The sequence below is a fragment of the Pagrus major genome, chromosome 21 (assembly GCF_040436345.1).
Source record: "Pagrus major chromosome 21, Pma_NU_1.0".
NCBI classification, from domain to species: Eukaryota; Metazoa; Chordata; class Actinopteri; order Spariformes; family Sparidae; genus Pagrus; species Pagrus major.
The window spans coordinates 26,329,612-26,351,980 of record NC_133235.1 but is presented as its reverse complement, the minus strand read 5'-3'; the positions used below and the strand labels follow the sequence as shown (position 1 = coordinate 26,351,980).

General features: G+C 44.2%; 1 protein-coding gene across 1 annotated transcript in view; it reads left to right on the top strand.

Moving 5' to 3' along the window:
• Positions 1 to 22,369, top strand: part of LOC141017074 (receptor-type tyrosine-protein phosphatase S-like) — a 56,687-nt gene that overhangs the window by 27,875 nt on the left and 6,443 nt on the right. The window contains exons 7-28 of the mRNA XM_073491692.1: positions 1,278 to 1,292; positions 2,671 to 2,940; positions 4,031 to 4,410; positions 5,687 to 5,888; positions 7,719 to 7,855; positions 8,081 to 8,225; positions 10,385 to 10,702; positions 10,870 to 11,063; positions 11,206 to 11,232; positions 11,440 to 11,557; positions 11,757 to 12,422; positions 13,182 to 13,276; positions 14,755 to 15,008; positions 15,207 to 15,294; positions 15,491 to 15,709; positions 16,354 to 16,511; positions 17,135 to 17,149; positions 17,384 to 17,496; positions 19,152 to 19,249; positions 19,523 to 19,655; positions 20,107 to 20,285; positions 21,609 to 21,728. Coding sequence (XP_073347793.1) covers positions 1,278 to 1,292; positions 2,671 to 2,940; positions 4,031 to 4,410; positions 5,687 to 5,888; positions 7,719 to 7,855; positions 8,081 to 8,225; positions 10,385 to 10,702; positions 10,870 to 11,063; positions 11,206 to 11,232; positions 11,440 to 11,557; positions 11,757 to 12,422; positions 13,182 to 13,276; positions 14,755 to 15,008; positions 15,207 to 15,294; positions 15,491 to 15,709; positions 16,354 to 16,511; positions 17,135 to 17,149; positions 17,384 to 17,496; positions 19,152 to 19,249; positions 19,523 to 19,655; positions 20,107 to 20,285; positions 21,609 to 21,728 — 3,944 coding nt within the window. The remainder of the gene's footprint in view (positions 1 to 1,277; positions 1,293 to 2,670; positions 2,941 to 4,030; positions 4,411 to 5,686; positions 5,889 to 7,718; positions 7,856 to 8,080; positions 8,226 to 10,384; positions 10,703 to 10,869; positions 11,064 to 11,205; positions 11,233 to 11,439; positions 11,558 to 11,756; positions 12,423 to 13,181; positions 13,277 to 14,754; positions 15,009 to 15,206; positions 15,295 to 15,490; positions 15,710 to 16,353; positions 16,512 to 17,134; positions 17,150 to 17,383; positions 17,497 to 19,151; positions 19,250 to 19,522; positions 19,656 to 20,106; positions 20,286 to 21,608; positions 21,729 to 22,369) is intronic.

The window sequence follows — 22,369 nt, the reverse complement described above, 5'->3', positions numbered from 1 at the left end:
AGTAAGTTTTTGGGAACCTACGTTAATAAATGTTAAATTTGTAGTTAATTGAACTTTAGTTAATAGTTATTTGACTGTTAAGAAACAATGAAAAGCTTAATAAACCATTTATTAAGCAATTAAGGCTTATAAACAGCAAGTGTTTGATTACAGTAGGTGTTAAATAGCTCTATATTTGTGAGTGTTTGCTCAGTAAGCCATGTCTCTCCTCCTCCTGCTCATGCAGTAACAGAGAAAATAACTTTTCTGGTATCCCTGCCCACTTTATCCAATCAGGATCCTCCTGTTTGCCTCAATGTGCTTGCAGTAGCTTTTATACTGGTTGTGTAGATGAACTACACAGTATTATATAACCCTTTACAAAGTATTATAAACATTCGCCGCCACTTAACAATATACTATTGGTTAAAGGTGCAATACGTAAGAATTTACCACTTGGTGAACTCACACTCCAAACAAATAGGAGCAGCATATCACCAGAGAAGCTAACTGCTGCTACCTGTATTCTGCTCAAGGCTGTAGCTACTGTTAGCTTGTTAGCCCAGCAAACCCTGCAGCTAGCCAGAGAGTTAATGTCAAAACTGTTGTTTCTTCATATTTGGTTGATAATTGTTGTTTATTTCAGAATGTTTTTTACATATTGCACCTTTAATAAATGGTTTATAAAGCATGTTTTTGTTCACTAACAGTCAAATAACTACTAACTAATGTTGAATTAACTTTGCATTTGCCATTTATTAACGATGGGTATTAGAAAGTGTTAGCATCTTTTTTTATTTGACTCTATTTTAATTTTTGTTGCTCCTTACGTTCCTGTTTTCTTTAACACATATAGTTTCCTGTAGTGTTGAGTTGAGTTGAGTTTATCGACAATGTTTCTGCTCTCTGTCTGCCCTCCCTTTCATTCTCTCCCCCCATGCAGAGATGTTTGTCCGTTCCTCTCTCTTTCTGTTTCCTGTCTTTGTGACCCTGGGGTATCCTCTTCTTCTTCTCTGTTCCTCCAACATCCGATCTCTTTTTTTCTTTTGTCTTACTTTTGAAGCACCTACTTTCTGAATGGGCCTGACTCTGGTATATAGCCGTGTTTTTAAAATAGATCCATGTGTTTTCTTCTTCCTCGCTCCTCTTTTCTTCCCCCCTTTTTCCCTCCTTCCCCCCGAAACCCTCTTCTAATCCTCTCTTTATCTCCACTCCCTGTCTTTTCCCGTCCTCTCCCTCCCCCTCCTTTTTTCTCTTCTTCTTCTTCTTCTGCATTCTGTCTGCACCCTGATGTGTAGGAGCGACAGACACATGTACATAAGTTTATTAACTTATAAACATGCACATACTACCTCACATATCTCTCTTTTTTGCTCGCACTCGTTCTCTCCCGTTCTGCCTCTTTCATGCTGTCTTGGTGTTTTTTACTTAATGTGTCCAATGATCACTCTGTAATTGCCACAACACCTTAGTAGAACCCCTCGATCCACTCCTGTCCACATTTCCAACTCATTTGATTACACACTGTATCAGTTATGAATCCTATGTATTGTACAGTATCTTGTTGTACAATGTGGCTGTCCTTTGCTACATTGCCTGTCATTGTCTTGAAGAGAAGCAGAGCTGCCTCTCTCTCTCTCTCTCTCTCTCTTTCTCTCTCTCTGGCTATGTCTCTCTCTCTCTCTCTACCACTTCCTCTATCCCTCTACCTGTCTTGTCTCGCTTCCTCTCCGTCTGCCTCTCTGTCTTCAGTTCTTCGTTCTCTTCTTTGTGTTCCTCCACCATTTTTATCCCTCTTGAGTCGCCCAGGCATGCGAGTGACCTATGAGTTCAGTCTCTCGATGCATCTCTCGTTAATAAATAGTCAACCAAAAGCTCTGACAGATGCAGTATTGGATATAACTTGCCACTTTAGTTGTTCTTCTCATGGGGACACGGGTAGCAGGCAGGGCCTATTGATCGGCCCCGCTATGATGCATACGCTCTCTCTAAAACGAGCCCATCTAGAGGCACAAGCACCTCGAGGCACAGAAATCTGAATGAAGTAAAGTTTCTCCCTGAAGTTTCTTGTAAAGTTTAACATGTTTAGTCATTGTTAAAGGGGGGGTATTGTATTTATACAACTAAAATCAAAAGACCTAAATCACTTATTCTTCATGTTTAATGATGATAAATGATTTTAAGAAGAGAAACTGACTATAGGTGTCATGTCCTGGTTGAAATGATACTCAAGAGTTTGTCACTTTATTATTTTGAGTAGGCAGCTCACTCTGATTGGTTGAGCTCAACACAAGATTTGTGTCTTTCTGTTTGAATCATCAGTACCATAAAGTAATTGGGACTAAACTTGAAATATCCCTTTTGTAATTTTCTGTAAAAACCCTGAAGTTCATTCTCCCCCTTCCTGTTACCTCTCCTCTCTCTTCTTCTTCTTCTTTCTTTTTATCTCTCTCGCCCTCACTTTCTCTCTCAATCTCGACCTTGCTTTCTGCCTCGCTCTTCCTCTTCCTCCTCCTCCTCCTCCTCCTCTCTCTCTCTTTCTCTCTGATTCTCCCTCACTCCTTCCCCCCCTCCTCCTTCTTTTTCTCCACCTTTCTTCTCCTCGCTCCCTTCCCCACTTTTTCTCCTCCCCTCACCTTACCCCTTATCCCCCCACCTCTCCTCTCTACCCCGGCTCTCCTCCTTTCCCAGTGCGCCGCGTGCCCCCTCGTTTCTCCATCCTCCCCTCCAACCACGAGATCATGCCGGGAGGGAGCGTCAACATCACCTGCGTGGCCGTGGGTTCGCCCATGCCCTACGTCAAGTGGATGCTGGGCACCGAGGACCTGACGCCCGAGGACGAGATGCCGATCGGACGGAACGTGCTGGAGCTCAACGGTGTCCGGGAGTCTGCGAACTACACCTGTGTGGCCATGAGCAGCCTGGGCATCATTGAGGCCACCGCTCAGGTCTTAGTGAAGAGTAAGAGATTCTCTAATTACATGATTAATCATTTTGGCTGTTGGAGAGAGAGAAGCGGGTGGAGAGCGCCTCTATTGTTGCTTTATATGAGGATAGATTTCTGTATTTCCATGTTTTTGATATAATTCAATTTCCAGAATATTAATTTAGATTTAAAGCAAATTTCCCCTGTACTTCACCTTTTATAGCACGTATTTAAAGTATGATTGAGGCACATTCATCATCATGAGTTTATCATTGACACATGACAGTGTGGAAGGTCATTTAATATATCCCTTATTGTAGGAGGCTTTGGTCAAATAAAGCTGCCTAATTAATGTAGTGTACTCTTTTAATTAGATTAGATGAGATTCAACTTAATTGTAATTGCACGCAGTGAGTACTATGACAACCAAAAGCAGTTTTTACTAGATACTGCAGACAGACACAAAGGGCATACAGATGTATATTAATAGAGAGGTGACTGATCTTTTAATTAAAGTGGCAACAACTTTTCCCCCCCAGTGTTACCAAGTGGTATTATTGTTCGTGCCGCTGTTGCAAAGACAACTGGGTCATTTCTGTTTTCCTTTTTACTTAAATAAAAGTACAAGTATTAGCATCAAGATGTACTTGAAGTATCAGAGGTAAAAAATATCCATTATGCAGAATGGCCCATTTAAGAATAATGTATTTTATGGATTATTGATGCATTAATGTGTTCAGCACTTTCCTGTAAAGCTGAAGCTGGCAAAGGCAGTTTAACCGCTTCAGAAAGTGAGTCTGCTGGGAAGACTTAATCTATAATAATACATCATAATTTATTTTTGGATTATATTTTGTATCAATAAATAAAACCTGCAAAGTAATTAGTGATTCAAGTGGTAAAATAAATATAGTGGATTAAAAAGTACAATATTTGTCTCTGAATCATGGAATAGAAGGGCAACGTAGTAGAAAAGTACCTGAGTAATGTACTTCTGTGTGCGATTTGTTTGAATAAATGCAGTCACAATATGTCATTAATGCAACAGTAATAGGTACAGAGTGAACTGAGTAATCAATAATATAAACCAAACAATATCTCTTCTCCCCTCTCTCTAATCTCCAGCTTTGCCAAAGCCTCCGGGCACACCCATTGTCACCGAGACCACCGCCACCAGTGTGACCATCACCTGGGACTCCGGCAACCCGGACCCCGTGTCCTACTACATCATCCAATACCGAGCCAAGGGGCCGGACAGCAAGTTTGAAACGGTGGACAGCATCACTACCACCCGCTACAGCATCGGGGGCCTGTACCCCAACACTGAGTACGAAATCAGAGTGTCAGCCTTCAATAGCATCGGCCAGGGGCCGTCTTCTACTCGGGTGGAGGCCCGTACAGGAGAGCAGGCTCCGGCCAGCCCTCCCCGAAACGTCCAGGCCCACATTATTTCACAGAACACAGTGATGGTCCGCTGGGAGGAGCCGGAGGAGCCCAATGGACAGGTGGGATGAGGACTGAAACAGCTCTTTGTGATCATTTTTTCGGCAGAGGAAAACATGCAGTTTGTTTTCTTTGTGGGTGTTCTGTTCTTCCAGACAAATTGTTCCAAACATGCTGGTAATTGTCTGCTGCGAAGCCAGTCTGTTCGTTATAATGTGTTGAATAAGACAAAAGTCGTTAAAGACAGTGTTTGGTGTGACAGCCCGCAGATCCTACATCCAGATTTTCAGATTTTTTTTCCCATAATCCAAAACTAAAACATATAAAAACCGCTTACACCCTCGGGCATCTCTCAGCTCAAGTCTGCAAGTAATAAAGTAACGTTCAGCACATATAGTCATTCAGCCCCTAAATTTTTAGTTTTTACTATAATTCAACATAATCTTTACTTATTTTTTATTTTTCACATTAATGGGAACATATAAAGTGACTGATTGAGTAAAAATGAACTCTATTGTCTTTTAAAACTGAAGTACATTGTTCCAAAATTATTTAAAAAGCCGTACATTTTTACTGTGTATATATCTAAAACAGAACAAGTAGTGAGATGGTATGGAGTGTGTATGCCCCACACATTTGACATAACATTTAACTTGAACTTATTATCAATCTCGCACGAGGTTAAAACGATAAAGCTTTAATAAAATTCACCACTGGGAGTTTTATTCCAGCGTGCAGGTTCGTGTCCTTTTGCAGGGATTGTGTCTTGCTGGAGATTTCCCTCCTGTAACTCCCTCGCTACTTTCCCCACCCTCTAAAGAAAGAAAAGGTAATTGGACTGTCCTCTCTAAGTTAAGAGCACTCCCTCTTGAGGCCTATTTTTCCTTTTCTGGCCTACCTAACCGTGCGGTAGGTTCATAAAAGTACACGACTGAATTGAGTGCATATGGGGATTATAGATATTAAAGAGTAATAACAGGAGAGGTGGTAGAGGTGGAGGGTGATGGCGATGGCACGGCAGCAGGATTACACTCTGAACTGCCCATAAACAAACCCCCATAGGAGGAGGTATAGTGATTATATCTTAAGCATTACAGTATGAGTGTGTGAGACAGTTTTTATTTGAACTCTTCTGAGATTTATCAATCAAGTGAACAACGACGCGAGGTCATCACCTTGTGACAACGACCTCTAACAACAGCGAACAAACGAATCCACGCGACCATCTGGATTTAAAACTCGTTCACAGATGATGACCTTTGCTGTAATGAAGTTGTGTTGAAAGATGGTATTATGGATTACCATGGATTGAGTTTAAAACCCGGCCCTTTGTTGTAGGTGAAAGGTTACCGTGTGTACTACACCATGGATCCGTCCCGGCCCATGAACGAGTGGCAGATCCACAACGTCCAGGACAGCGTGATCACCACCATCCAGAACCTGGTGACCTCGGAGACCTACACCATCCAGGTCCTGGCCTTCACCTCTGTGGGGGACGGACCCTTCTCGGACCCTGTCCATGTGAAAGTCATGCCTGGAGGTCAGTGTGTGTGTGTTTTGTGTGGCTGTGAATGTGAATGTGCATCAACATAATCATTAGTTTGTATAAGCTATCGCATTTACCTCGCATGCCGGTGCATAAATAACATCCGAGTAACGGTCTTCATTTATTCATGTGCAGGAGAGAAGTGGTTGTTTGTGCGGCTGTGTGCATGCAGCGGAGTTCAAATGACTCATTATTTGTGTGTGTGCATGTATACAAACTGTTAAGTAGCTTATTTGAGTGACTTACGTGAAGTTTGTTAGGCAATCCACTGTGAAATGCTTTTGCGAATAAGCTTGACCTGTCAGGAAATATGACTGCTTTAAAATGAATAAATTCCACCTGCCGGGACGGAGCTGTGCATACTTCTGAAAAGGAAACAGGGATTAAGAGCCAAACATGTCCCTCGTACCTCGCCACTGCTCATGTCGCTGTGACAGCTGCTGTCGGAGGTTTTATGAGAAGGGAGGGACGTAGAGGTGATTACTCTGATGGCATTACTGGTTTAAATTCTCGTGTAGCTCCGGCTACTGCTACGCCATGAGATGTCCCTAAAAAGCCTTTCATTTCCCAGGACCTAAGAGGAATAACAATATCTAAAAACTGCACAAAAATGCAAGGGTTTGGGCATTTATGGGTCAGTTGGTTCCTTCTTGCTTCCACTATGACTTCAAACCACCTTTTCTGTGACCTTAACTGTGGTTACATGGACAATATTTCTTAAGATAACATAAGATTGTATAAGATAAGTTGTACCTCTATTGATTATTGACTAGGAGAAATTCAGTTTGGCACAGCAGCGCAAAGGAACAAACAGTTTGCAAACAATAGTTTCAGCGCGAGAGCAGGAACTGACTGAGAGAAACATAAAATAGAGAATAAAATCTAAATATACTCAAATAAATAAGATAAAACAGATAAAATGCCAAATACTCCACATGGATCTGTGTGAATCTTCGATTTGAAGTCATTCTGATTCCAACTAAACTTTTTACAGTTTAATAAAGTGATCTGATTAGATGTGTGCCTACATTCATGCAAATGCTTTTAATATGCTGTAACCAACTTCTTTGACACGCTCAAAGTGGTGTCGCCTTCTGTGAAGCGTTTAATCTACCAGAAATATAACAGAACAACTTTAATCAGAAAATTAATAAGCAAGAAAGAAAGAAAGAAAGAAAGAAAGAAAGAAAGAAAGAAAGAAAGAAAGAACTATTACAGCTAAAGTAACAAAAACAAACATCCGTAGCAGTGACTTAATTATAATCTCACACTAGCAAACAAAACTCTGCGAGTGGTTTAATCAGATTTGATTGACATGAGCATTACGCCGCCAACATAATTCCCATTCCCTTATTAGGGATATCATTAATGATAATACACTTTATTTCAAGAGCACTTTTCCAAGAACAATTACAGTAAAACCAACAAAACCTGCGACACAGAAAGAAAGAGCATAACTCTCTGAAGTAATGAGGTAACCAGGAGAGAGGAAAATAACCCTGCTAACGTAATCAGACATTCTTTAAAGGATTAAATGCAGAAATTAAAATGAAGGATTAGGGGTGTTAATGATTAATCATTACTGGATTAAAATGCTGTTAAGACCAACAGAGATGCCCACAAATACATCAAAAAGTGTCTTGTTATTAATTGCACATACTAACTTATCAAATATATCAAAATTAAACACAAAATACTGGTATGAGAGAATGTATTTAGTTAGAATAAAACTCATTTGTTACTGTTAATTTGTGCTGAGGAAGTAAACATATATATTTAGATAAGACGGAGACCTGGCTGACTGTTTGTGCGTGTCCTCCTCAGTCCCAGGCCAACCAGGCAAATTTAAAGTTGGCAGAGTGACAGACACCAGCATCGAGCTGACCTGGGAACCTGCTTACACCAAGGAGGGCATCGTCAACTATGAGCTGCTCTACAAACCTGTCAAGTTTGGCAGCTTGGTGAGACCTCTTACTCTTTTTTTTTAATATAAATCTGTCTGCTGAGTAGATTTCCTAACCAGACAGAGGGGATGAGAGGACGGATAAAAGAGGAAGTTAAAAAGATTAACCCAGGCGTCCGGTGACAGTCCTCATCTCTTTTTCTCTCCAACTCTGCTTTAATGTCTTCTTTTCACTCCCCTCTCGTCCTGTCCTCTGCTCCCCTTTCTTCTCTCTCTCTCGCAGGAGAAGCTGACCTTCGGGCCGAGAAACTCTTACACAGTCGAGGGTCTGAAAGCCAACACTGAGTACTCCTTCTCCCTGGCCGCCATCTCAACCAAAGGCATCGGAGCTTTTACCAACGAACTGGTGCAGAGGACGTCGCAAGCCAGTACGTCTCCATCCCACTGGGTTCACACACACAGAGACGCCATAAATGTTAATTAAACAATGTTTTTATGTGTGAGTGTTGTGCACATGTTTTATTCAAATATTTTGTCCTCTACACACGCAGCTTGTAGTGCTTTGTCCTCAGCTCCTGACCTGGTGAAACCTGGGAAGCATCTTCACATCTATCTCATTTATCAACCCATCTGTCCAACACCCCCTCCCATCCATCCATCTACATTTGACTGTGCCTTTCTTTCCTCCGCTCAGCCTCTCGCTTTCTTACACAGCCGAAGCATCATGACAGATGGAGATGGAGCACCGATTAATGTCTCGCTCTTCCTTTTCTTCACCCTCCTTTCACTTTTTCCACTCTATCAGTGTCTAATGTCTTTGAAAGGGCGAAACTGTCTGCCACTTACTGGCTAGCAGCCAGTGGCGACGAGCATTAAAGGATGGTGGCTGGCCCGCTGTGTTGACAGGTAAGTGCCGGTCAGTCTGTATTTTATCCAACTCTGAACTTGGATTCTTTCCCTCGTCGCCGTTTTTCTATTTTCTTTTTCCTTCACAAGCGGCGATAGAGTCGAATAAGCTCATATCGAATCATTTCATGTCTGCCTTCAAGAAGGAATAGAAAAGAAAATGGGGAGAAAACTGAGAAAATGGTGCGAGGGAAAGAATTAATAAAGTAGTCGAGATCGAGAAAAGAGCCCCAAGTCCTGCGGATCATGGCACCGTGACATTTCAGTGGTAAGTTTTTGTAAAGTATTTACAGACACAAAAGGTTCATATTGACCCCTTTTCTACCATGATGGCTCTGGTTCTGGAAGCGATGAACCGATTTGTTTTTTGGTCGAAAAGCTCTGAACTGTACAAATGAAATGCACAGAACCGGTTCCATGTTGGTGTAAAAGGGGTATCAGTGTATTAATAACCAGATTATTTTCAGACCTGAGTGTGCTAAACATTTTTAGCTTGTCTGCTATTCTCTCTTTACCTTCAAAAAGAAAGAGACACCAAGGTGGTACATCGGAGGAGGTGGCAGAAGACGAGAGGGGGGGTTCAGGAAAGGGAAGGTGCCAGATAAGCAGACTATTTCATGCAGCAGATTTCATTTCCCAGGGAGGTTATGTGTGCTTTGTTATCGCCAAGCTTTGGTGCACATCTAGATTGTCCCCCGAGGCCAACAGAACAGTGGCTGTACGGCTGAGTGGATAGATACTTGAACCTGTCAGCTATGACTATTACACTCCCACACATACACACATGCTATACACTCCCGAGCTCAAGCACGCCTCAGCTGGGCTCGCCACTGTGTCTGTGTATTTGTGCGTGTGTGTGTGTATGTGCTGTTTAAGGAACATTTTATAGGGTGAGTGATAACAGTTCAGAAATCTGTGGTGATGAAGTCGATGTTTGGCTTTCTGTCCTCGTGTTTGTTACAGTAAATATCCCAGCCTGCTTCTGATTCAATTCTCGTCTACGATTCATCACTCTAGCCTGACTTTCAATATCCGTCTGAGTGCCTTTCTCTCCCGGGCTCCCTGTTTTTTTGTTTTTTTTTGGTTGTTTTTTTTAACCCGCCTCCTAAATCCTCTCTGCGCTGTGTGAGATCTGTTTTAGTTTGTTTGTTTCTTCCCTCTGTGAAGACCTTCCCCTAGTCCGCAGTGGAAAGTCTCAGACCACTCTATTATCCCAAGGACTCAAGGATTATGCCACCATGGGGGCTGCTGTTCTGAAATGTGTATATTTGTCCGTGCTCCTGTACATCCCTGCTTCAGTGAGAAATACTTTTATCTGTGTCTCATTCATAAATCTGGATCCTTTTATGCCACGAGCCACGGCCAAAGGATAAGATGTAATCGTTGGTTATTAGATGCACGTTCTCCTTGGGTGTAATTAAGTTGTCCACTCAGGGTCGATACTCTCGTCTCTGGTTTATTTCATTAGGCTCTAAGCCCAACATTATGCTTTTACATTATGTGGTCACCCCTCGCTTTGTATGCCAGAGTTATGTTTGTCTCTTTCAGTTCAGTTTACCTCAGTTTCTTATTGTTTCCTTTTTATCCTTATCTTCTATCCTTCTTGCTTTTTCAACCCCCAATCTCTTGGGTCTCTCCTAAACTCTTTGCCAATTGCCCCTCTTGCCCCTTGTCCAATCAGAGCCCTCCGCTCCACCCGAGGGTGTGTCCTGCGAGAGTGCCAGCTCCACCTCGCTGAGAGTTAGTTGGAGGCCCCCTCCAGTGGAGGGCCAGAATGGCGAGTTGGCAGGTTATGAGCTGAGATACCAGAGAGTTTCTGGGGCAGGAGGCGGAGGTCAGGGCCAGGAGGTGCAGGGGCTGCCTATCCCGGCCCAGCAGGGGCAGACAGTGGTAGAGGGGCTGGAGAAATGGAGCTGGTACAACATCAGCATGGCAGCCTACACTGCAGAGGGAACTGGACCCGAGAGCCTGCCCGCGCTGTGCAGAACTGATGAGGACGGTAAGAGTGAGGGCCGTAGATCAGACCTAATCAGTATTGATTGTTCAGCTGATTATTTACTGGCTAGACTGTTGGTCACTTAATTACTTCTGCATTTGTGTGTGTGTGTGTGTGTGTGTGTGTGTGTGTGTGTGTGTGTGTGTGTGTGTGTGTGCGCGTGTGCTCAGTTCCCGGTGCACCCCCTCGTCAGGTCGACGTCCAGCCGCTGAACTCCTCTGCACTTCGGGTCACATGGCGGTCGGTGTTGCCACGGTTACGGCAAGGCCAGATCCGTGGCTACCAGGTGCACTTCAACCACGCAGAGAGCGGTGAATCACGAAACCTTCCCCGGATCAAAGACCTCCTATTGGACGAGTCCCAGGTGACGTCACGGCTGAATATTTAAATGATTCAATGAAGGCCGTTTATTTTTTCATTAAACGTCGTCGCTCTCCCCTTTTGTCCTTTGACTCACTCTCATCTGTCTCGGCTGCCTGCGGGGTGTGTCTCGTCTCCGGGATAAGATGGAGGAGGATGACTCGACTCAATATGTGAGTGCAGACTACCCATCCTCTTCTCATTATAAATGAGTGCACTATTAATACATACACAGAGACGGTCATAAAATCCTCATTTAGCCACTGATATGTAATTTATTGATAAATTCCTACTGATGCATAACCAAAAAGAAAGGTAATGAAGAAATCTGTTTGTTCGCAGTAATGTGATGTGTCACTGTTTTGTGTTTTCCTCCACAGGAGATGATCCTGGGAGCTCTGAAAGCAGAGACCTTGTACTCCATCTCAGTGGCGGCATACACCACCAAAGGGGATGGAGCGCACAGCAAAGCCAAGCTGGTGCAGACCCTGGGGATTGGTAAGCATATGCCACGTATACAGTTCAGTGCACTGGATTTAGTAACATACTCAAGAATTGATCTAACAGTAAGCTGCACCAGGAGCAGGCAGTAAATAAACAGCCGAATCAATTCTAATTCTTGTACAAGATCTACATGATATATGTTTTTATATATGTATTCCCATTGATTTTCTGCTGCCTACGCTGTCGTTTGCAGTGCCCGGCCCCCCCTCTCTTTGGGTGCGTCCAGGATCGGGTCCGTCAGTGGTGGTGCGGTGGGCTCCTCCTCTGGAGTGCTCTGAGTCAGGCTCCGATAGCCGGGGGCCCCCGCTGCAAATTCTGGGCTACCGCCTACAGTTTGGCCTGAAGAATACGTCTTTAGACACCACGGTGGACTTCACCGATCGGGAGAAAAACTTCACTGTCAGAAACCTCTCCCCAGGCTCCTCCTACGTCTTTGTCCTCTCTGCGAAGAGCCGAGCAGGCTACGGAGATTTAGTGCAGCAAGAAATAACAGTTCCCATGTTCCCACCCGTGGGATACCCCAAAATATCTGACTTTGTTAACGCCACCTGCTGCTCCCTCCAGTTCTCCTGGCTGCCCCCTGCCCCAGACGAGTGCAACGGTGTCATCACAGAGTACACCGTAGCTTACAAAGAGGCTACAAGCCCCAAACCCTCTGCTGACCCTGCTGGCCCTTCATCCTTACCAGCCCCTCCTTCTCTCCCATGGCTGATCACAGTACCAGCGCGTGAATCCAGCTACACCATCCTGGGCCTCAATCACAGCACAGCCTACGAGGTGCAGCTCAGAGCCCACAACAAGGCAGGGCCAGGCCCCTTCAGCCCACCTGTGGGGAGCCGAACCCTGGCCTTTGAAACAGGTAGGGCTGGCCTCAGGCCTCAGGAACAACCCTTCACCTTGTAAGCACTGGTGCAGCTTCACATCTCCCCTTAATGTGGATTTCACTCCGATACACTAAACTAAACGAAGTGTGGGCCAGTTCTTACAGGTCGGCCTTTTACCCATGCACCTCAGAGAGGCCAAGAACTGCAAAGTCCAGGGGAACACGACTACTCCCCCCAATCTTCTCCACTCACTCACTTATACCTTCATCACCTACCCTTCACCACCAGTGGGAGCAGGCTGAATGTTAATGGATGTTTGCCTCGAGAGCACTGCTTATCACAAACCCTCAGGTAAAAGTCAATACAGGGCTGAGTATACAGTATCTAATACACAAGGTAAGTGTTCAGTCTGAGTTCAAGTGAGTGTGGCGTCTGCTGCTGTATCTGCAGGTAAGCTTTTTTATCTGATAGACCTCCACTTTCACCTTTTTCCAAAAGCCTTTGCTGACATGCTGAATTCTGAGTCTAACAAACACGACCTAACACTCTGAGAATGTGGCATGTCACATTCCTGCAGCCGCTCTGTCTGATACTTGTACTTACTTACTCTCGCCATCCACTCTCCGCATCACCTGCCCATCCTCCTAACCGTCATGACTTCTTCCCCCAGTAACAGATCTGACTGACGTGTCCTCAGTTTTTACAGGTGTTGCAGTGAGAAAGCAGAGGAGCCGCCGATCTGAATGCCGCTTCACCACGCGTGACTGTGTTTTTTTTCTTTGTTTGCTTCCCAGATGTGCCGAGGAACTTTTCAGTCAATCTGGCCACTAAGACCAGCGTTCTTCTGACGTGGGAGTTCCCAGAGAGCAGCAACCCCTACCGCTTTACTGTATGTACACGTGTAGTAACATATGCCTAGTCTGGTCATTCCTTGAGATAATTTATAACATAACACAGCGTATTATGTTGTCCCCAGATGCTTCCAATCATAATACCTCACATTATCATGAGTTTATGTATTTTTAAGTATGCATGGCCCCGATATGACTTTTACTCCCCACTGTGGACGCTTTGAACTTTGAGCACCCTCTGATCCATCTGTGGGATGTTTGCCTTGTGTGGTGTAAGAGCCATTTACACAATAGAAAAATAGTTGTAAATAATTTATCTTTTACTCTATTTGATTTGCTAAGGATAAGCAGCTCCATGGTTTTATCACAGCATGCTTAATTAGCACCAATTAAGACTGCTGTCAGCTCTGGCTTCTGATTGGTTAAAAGGTATATGCTGTCCTATGTTAGATCATTTAGTTGAAGTTCGGGAGCCTTGAGAGCACACTTTGACCATCCTTAAGATGCTGAGCATACCATTCTTAATGTGCTTATCATATCTGTGTAGTATATTTTAATTTTTTGTATGTATATATATTTTTTGATCCTGTTTTTGAGGCTGACAGTTGAAAAGAGTTTTGTTGAAGCAAGCGTCAACTAAATGCTTTGACTCTACCGATGAAGTGGGCATTTTTGGGAAAAAGACGGAGCCACACTAACATGTAGAATCTCATGGAATAATGCCTTGAAAAGTTACCTGAAAATGAATTATTTTAACTATATATAACAAAGTCCAACCAGCACCTTTGAGCTTACTAATTAACATGATGTAACTTTAACCCATTTTCTGCAAACGTGTTAGTTTGTGAGCTTTTGAGGTGCAGAAAGGCAGATTGTGTAACTCTTGGACAGAGCTAGGCTAGCTGTTGCTCCTTGTTTCCAGTCTATATGCTAAGCTAAGTTAACTGGCTGATGGTGGTACAGATATTTGAGAGGTGTCAGGCTTCTCACCTAAAGGAACCTCTCACATGCCTGTATGCAAAATTTTAGGCTAGCACCAGCAGCCGGCTAATTTAGCTTAGCATTGAGACTGGAAACAAGGAGCAACAGCTAACCTGGCTCTGTCCAAAGTTAACAAAATCAGCTTACCGGCACAACTTTTTGGGAAATATGATAAACTTTTTCTGTCAAATATGGTGTCAATTGGGGCAATTTTGAAGTAAAAAATTCCTTCATTGATTTTTTTTTTTTATTATTATTAATTCAGCTCAACTCCAGCGAGAAAATAAATAAACTGACTCACATTCTATGACTGAAAAGGAGCAAGGGAGGAAAAACATCAAACTGTACCTGCCCTTCCCTCAATACATGAATAAACATAGATGGTCTGTCAGTTACAGTTACTGAACAACTGATGCTTACAGTTACAAAAAAAGTATCCTATAAGGTCTTTATGCAATGGAAACATTCACTACTCCAGTTAATAAATCCAGTAAATAATTCCTTCTAACTTCACTAACCCTCTCCCGTCCTCCAGGTGGAGTACAACCGACAGAAGATGGAGGTGGACGCTCGTCTGAGAAAGGCAGTCATCCCAAACCTTCAGCCTGACACCAGCTACGACTTTAAGATCACTGCCCCGGAGGGCAACATGGGAGGCCTTCGCCACCGCATCTCCGCCAAGACCTCCCCGCCAATCACCATCCGCCGCCCCGAGATCGACCACGCCCGCGACACCGAGACCACAGTCACCATCATCCTGCCGTCTCTGGAAACTCGCAGTCCTGTCAAGTGAGATTGAAGTTGCAGATGTTGTTAGTGTTTGAGATAGTCCAGATGTGGGGAATGATGATAACGCTACCTGCCTGATAAGATGGTGGAGACAGTATTTAGTGCGACAAGTAGGCGAGGAAAACGTGAAAATAGTTTGAGACAGGTTTGCTGTTGTACCAGTGGTGTTATGCTGTTTGTCCTCCTCTGCTCCCACAGGAATGTTTATGTTGTTGTGGTTCCGCTGAGGAGAGCCCGCGGCGTCATCAGACACCTCAAGAGCCCAGATGAAATGGACCTAGAGGAGGTGAGAACCACAACAATGACAGCAGCCACTGATGTCTGTGCCTGGAAGGAGGGAAAGACCTATAAACACACACACTGCTAAGAACTCCTGGCAAAGCTTACCCTTTATAATTCAATATCAGTGTTTAAACATTAGTCACAGATATTGGAAGGACTCAGTTTTCTTGTCCGTGTTTTCTCCTCGCTCCGTCTCTCAGCTGTTAAAAGACATCAGTCAAAGGCAGAGGGATTCTCGTCAGCAGAAGCAGGTGGACTTGCGCCGTGCTTACATCACAGCCCGTTTCACACCTGCCACCCTGCCAGCCTTCTTCACCCTGGGGGACCAGCTGGACTACGGCGGCTTCGAGAACCGAGCTCTAGACCCAGGGCAGGAGTACGTCTTCTTCATCCTGGCGGAGCTCAACTCCACGACCGGGGTAAAACAGCCGCCGTGTCACATCTCCTTTATAACCACTCCCTCCTTCCACCGCTGCCTGCGTTTCTCTCCTGCAGGCTGTCACTATACATTGTAATCAATAAGGCCTCGCTGCTAAAACAATAAAATGCACGCCAGTCAAAGTGGTGTAAGCAAAAGGCAATAACCTTCACGTACTTCCATCACCACCGATAATAAAGAGTGAGTGTGCCTACTGTGGCAGTGGAAACGATATTGCCCTGTGCGCTGCTTGTATATGTGCATTCGAATTGGAATAGACTTAAATATACAACAACAGGATAGATTTTTATTTTTATTAGATTTTATAGGGTGCACTTTCAGCTCCGGGGGATTGTCTTTAGAAGTCCCTCAGAGCAAATAAAAAGGCATTATAAAACACATTAAATGCAAATGAGCTTTGGTACATTCTTTATATGTTGCTTTTTAATGCTGCGTAATATTTTGTCCACTGAGATGAAACAAATTACTGAGAAATACCAAAACACACACGTCTCCTTGATAAAAAGTCATACTGCTACAGCTGAAATGATTTAATCTGTTATCTCTAAAATAGACACACAAAAAGAAAAAGATGTCCAGTTTCCTTTAGGGGTTTCCTAAACATGTGCCTGTGTTTGTTTACAGAAAATGTACGTGGCCAGCCCCTACACCGACCCCGTCATTGCCCCAGATTCAGACCCTCAGCCCCTGGACGCAGGCGATGGCCTGATCTGGGTGGTCGGACCCGTCTTGGCCGTGGTCTTCATCATCTGCATCGTCATCGCTATCCTCCTTTACAAAAAGTGAGTGGGATGGATGCATTCTATGACACGAAATGCCAAAAACCATGAGACAGATAGTTGATCAGCTGAGATTATGACTTTTTAACGTCAGTAAATCCACTGAAAAAAGAACGCACCAGTCTGTCGCTCAAGCCCTTATTCATCATCACTGTCTTAGTCTTTAAAAAATGGAGGGGAGAACAAACTATCTAATGCTGAGGTTACACAGACAATACTTGTTAATACTCTTTTAATTAAATGTTAGTTTTGGTCTCTCGTGATTTGTTGACAGTAAGAAATCATTTCCAGCTCTATTCCTTAAGTTCCTCTCCATCCTGCTACACTCTGCCAGCGGCTCCCACTGATATTTCCCAAACCGGGCCTGTTTAATCTCCTGCTATCCCCCCACAAAATGCTCAACTTTCAGTCCGATATTCATCAAATTTGTTCCAATTTAGAAGTTTGTGCTCCCCTCAGACAGCCACGAAGCGGCCCGGCCCAGCTGTAAGACTGTGATATCTGCTGCAAACCATCAAGCTTTTGAATACTAATGCAAAATATTGATTCCCCTCCCTAACAATGTGTCTGTTTCCTTCCTTTTCTTTCCTCTAATTATTCCTTCCTCGCTCTTGTTTCACTGGAAGCAGCAAACCTGACAGGTGAGATTAAACCAATGTCAAGCACTTTGTTCGCTTTAACCCGCAGCAATTACGCAACACCAGATGCTGCACGGAGAACTTGTACAAAGCTCTAAAACAGCATATCTGTTAATGCGCTATTTACTCGTTTCAAGTAGCAATGCTAATGATGTGTCAGCAGTGAGTCGTCTGGTTTTCTCTCACTGCTTGTTTGCATGTGTTAATTGCTCTTTTGACTCACTGGTGTGTGAGCAGCAAACGCAAGGACTCCGAGCCTGGCACCAAGAGCCTTTTGAGCAACGCAGAGATGATGGCCCATCACCCGACCGACCCCGTGGAGATGAGACGCATCAACTTCCAGACTCCCGGTATGAAGCATGTACCCACACACACCCAAACACAGGCTCTCTATTTGCATAATAAAGTATACTTCCGATTGCTCATCTTTGGATAATGAAATATTCATGCGACCAATTATAACTTCGGTGAGATTATGCAGACAAGATTGTGAAAAGCACTCCTCCGCATCACAACCAAGAGCCACAATCAAAATGGCCGCCACCCAGGTAGCACAGTCAGTGCTTAGTCACGGCTGAGTCATGACGGTGTGACAAAATCTGATCATCTCCGCTCGCCCACGGTCCACATGCCAGGCAGCACAAACAGACAGGAGCGACAGAAACCGCGCCGCTCTCATATGTTTCAAATTCAGATTTAATGGTCAAAATGGTACATCAAGAGGCGAGCGGTGGGGTAACTGTGATCGTTTATGAAGGAATCGACTCTGTCTTAGCAGGAATAACCAACCAAAACCCCACTGTGAAGTAACTACATGGACTCTGACGCTCCCCGCCCCCCTGCCGAGTGAGATCTAACAACACAGCCGCTTTGGTAGTGGAACCAAGCCGATAATGGTTCGCTTTCAATTCTTCTTCCCATTAAATTAACAACATCCTAATAACACGCATGGCCTGGAGGAATTCAATCACTGTTCTCGCTGCATTTTCATGCTCATAGCTGCCTAACAGTTGTTGAAAAGGTGGCAAATGTGTCGCCAGGGAGAAAGGTTTAGTCTAACCTGCCAGGATATATAAAATTCAAACGATATTTTATTAAATCCATAGATGAAGGTGTGAATTCTCCTTTTTGCTTCGTTCCTGGGAAGCAAAGTGAAACCCACAGAATAAAGCGCCTCGGCTCTTCTATTCTATCTTTTCTTACTCTCATGTGGCTGCAACCTTGAAGCTCCCAGCTCACCCACTTCTTCTCCCCTGAGATTTGTGCTTTTGAAATGCTCGGCAGAGATTAAATTTGTTTCCAACAAAACCGGCTGATGCTATCCGAGGTCATTTTGGTCGTGACAGGAGCGTTTTGTCGTGATTACCTGTGGGCGCTGCGGTGCCAGGCTGCAGGAGAAAGTAAACGTTGATATGAGCCTGTTTTTTATAGCTGTAGCAGCAGAACGACTTAAACGCTCTGCATAGTGCATCGACGTACATTACAATAAGAGAAAAACGCCGAAACACACTCTGACTTTGGCATTAAATGGATTGTATGCATCGCTTTGATTCATTGTTGTAGCTATTTGCCTTTTGAATTGACAAAGGAGCGATATCACCTCTCTTTTCTCGCTCCAGCTGTGAAAAGAAACGACTGCAGGAAGCATAGGTTGCTTCCTGTGTGTGTGTGTGTGTGTGTGTGTGTGTGTGTGTCTGTACGTGCGTGTGCACAGCCCTCCTAATTAGTGCTCTGTGTTTGTTTTCTCTGAGTCGTTGCTCCTCTGATCACAGAGAAAGCAATTTATCAAAGAAAAACAATTTACAAACAACCAACACTCGCCTCACTTTGTCTTCACACATGGATCAAAATTGATTTTCTGCCTCACTGGGTTCCTTAATGATATGTGATGTTCTCTGATTGGATAATTATCTTCACGTCTTTGCATATGAGTGATGCTGACCCGCAGTGATTTAGGTTTAGGCTGAAGTCGCGTGCCACCTCTGACCCCCTCGTTGTCACGCAGGAATGATGAGCCATCCTCCCATCCCCATCAGCGAGCTGGCTGAGCACATCGAGCTGCTGAAAGCCAACGACAACCTGAGACTCTCCCAGGAGTACGAGGTGAGAAACACATTATTATTCCATATGAGTAAATAGATGACATCCTCATTGTTTACAGATGTTAAGCCAGTTAAGGCTCATAAAGCAGATCTTATTTAACATTTGTATCTCTGTGTGCAGACTATATGTTCATGATTTATTCAGCGCCGCAATTTAACGCGTAACTTCTCTGCATTACGGAGCACTCTCTTTCCATTATCCTCAAATGCACTGGTAAATACGCCTCCACACACTGTTAACGCGCGTGTGTGTGTTTGCTGCTTTTTTTTCCAGTCCATCGATCCCAGTCAGCAGTTCACCTGGGAGCATTCAAACCTGGAGGTCAACAAGCCCAAAAACCGCTACGCTAACGTCATAGCGTACGACCACACCAGGGTCATCCTGGCGCCAATAGAAGGTGAGGATCAGCAAGCTCAAGAAGATGTTTATATGATAAAAGGAGAGTCTGAGCATGTGTGTGGTTCAGGGGGTTGAACACAAAGATGGTGTGTGTTTATTCACGTGTGTGTGGGTGTGTTGGTGGGGGGCTGCATGATGGATGAAAACTGAAAGTGCAAGCAGTGCCCATGCCTGGCTGTGTGCAGCGGCATGAGACTGACAAACAGCGCGGGTGCATTCAAGTGCAGCCAGCGCTCCTCCAGAACAAGAAGGGGGAGAATGGGTTTGATCTGGAGCTCATGAATTCACGCCGACAGAGTCTTGTTTGTTTGCTGTCGTCCGCGAGTCATCAGCTGGAAGCCGCCGCCGCCAGAAACAACACAGTTCGTTAGGCTGTTTGATGTCATACGTGGAGGTTAATTCATTATGTCGCTTATGCAGATTGCAGTTTAGGGAGCGCCTCACTCGTGTCTCGCTCACAGGTATCCTGGGGAGTGACTACATCAACGCCAACTACATTGATGGCTACAGGAAGCAGAATGCTTACATCGCTACCCAGGGGCCGCTGGCAGAGACGTTCGGGGACTTCTGGAGGATGGTGTGGGAGCAGCGGGCCGCCTCTGTCGTCATGATGACGCGCCTGGAGGAGAAGTCACGGGTAGGATGCCGGTTCACCCACTGACCCACAGGTTTCATTCTCTACGGCAGGCACTGGTTCCCAATGTTTTTCAAGTCGTGATCCTCCAGATAAGTCAGGAAGATGTTCACGACCCCTCTTCCCCCCCTGGCTCAGGCGTGTGTGAGTTGACCAATCAGAGCAAAGGGGCCTTAAAGAGACAGGAGCAAAAACAGACCGTTTCAGACAGAGGGGGAATACAGAGCTGCTGCACTGGACAGTATGAGAAAACTGATTTGTTTTTTGAGCACTAAAACATGTAAAACTATTCTAGTAGTAACACAAAATAGAATTATGAATCTGAAAATGAGCATAATATGTCTCCTTGAAATCAAATTATATTGCTGGTGCAGGCGATGTAATGTGAAAACTATTCTCCAGTCTAAATTATGTTATTTTATTATGTCTCCACAACCATCTGGCGACCCCTAGAAATTAACCAACCAATGCCTTAAGGGACCCAATCCTATCATTAAGTAAAGTGATGACCCCGGACTAAGTGATATCTTTTATGGACATTTCATTTTATATTCAGTGCAAAACAATAACAGCCGAGAACAACTGATAATCTATTCAATAAACCCAAATACTGCAGGACATTTGTGTTCATAATGAGCAGATTATTTCCTACATACTTAATAGGCTTCTTTACAACTGCATTCGATCGTCCAATGCAACACAATTTTGAATGCGTGCTGTCCACACTGAATCCACTAGTAAAAGATGGATGAATTTGCTAAAATAGCCTATCTTCCTATGTTTACACTTTAAAACAGAAAACACACATTTTATACTGTCATTTTTAGATGTTTCTCTGCTGCACATGACATGCGGTATAGGCAACAACAACAACCAGAAATGGTGTGTTTTCTTTCCAGAAACTTTCAAACTCCCTCCAGCCAGATGATACCCTATTCAGGTTTTTGTAGTAAGATGAGACCGTATTGTATCGATCAGTTCTCATTTCAACTACATGAATAATCCGCTCCCTGTCCATGTTGCACTTTCAAGACGAGCGACAGGACTGAAAATAGAAACAGGGCCTCGGGCTCAAAATGACAGTCCAATCTGACTCAAAGAAATCAAGCTGATTTTGTTGGTGACACTCGCTTGCATCACATTCAGTTAGGACACGGTGTTAAAATCAAGAAGGCCTGAAGCTTCGACGACCCCTAGTAGGGGTTGGGAACCAGTAATCTAGTAATGTTACATAATATATGCCTTAGTTTACCTGTAATTTAAAGCACTAGAGGCTGTTTGCTGTGACAGTTGTAGTAATGATGATGATGATGCTTTTCCCTGTAGATAAAGTGTGACCAGTACTGGCCAAGTCGTGGCACAGAGACCTACGGCATGATCCAGGTCAGCCTGCTGGACACAATGGAGCTGGCTACTTTCTGTGTTCGCACCTTTTCCCTGCATAAGGTAAATTATCTCGCTCCATTTTCCTCTCTTCCACCCCTTGACTCACCACTCGGCCCTCTCTCTCTCATTAGTTACTGTCACATCCACCGGGGCCTGCTTTGATCTGTCGAGTTTACAGTCAGGTGCCAGGACCAACCGGAGTGATCATGAATTTCCACCGTCGCTCGATGAGCAGTGCAGGTGGACACGCGGGGGAGAATAGATTAGTCTGGGGCTTCACGTAGTGTTCAAACCAGGCCAGGCTCCCTGTGTCAGGCGCTGAGATTTGATCACCGTTGGAAGCAGAGCACTTTCTTATAGCACAGGGCTAATCTAAGACCGCCAGACTAGCGTGTCACTGTGGCCTACTTACAAACACAGAAAACTAGGCCAACTGTAGCTTCCAAGTGTAGCATCGCTTCTCCAAATTTTTGTTGATGTGTTGGGAAAAGTCAAGATAGGAGATCCGTCGTAATGCACATGAAATATTCAGCAATGCTAGTACTCTTTTGGTTAGAATCTAGGAATATTTGGTGCATTTTCCTGTAATAAATACAGGGTTTGTTGCATTCGTCAATATAAAAGCCTCTTTCTGTGTGAAGAAAGTGTGTCGTGGCTTTTATGACTGGCAGTAATTAGGATGCAGTCACAATTAATGGAGT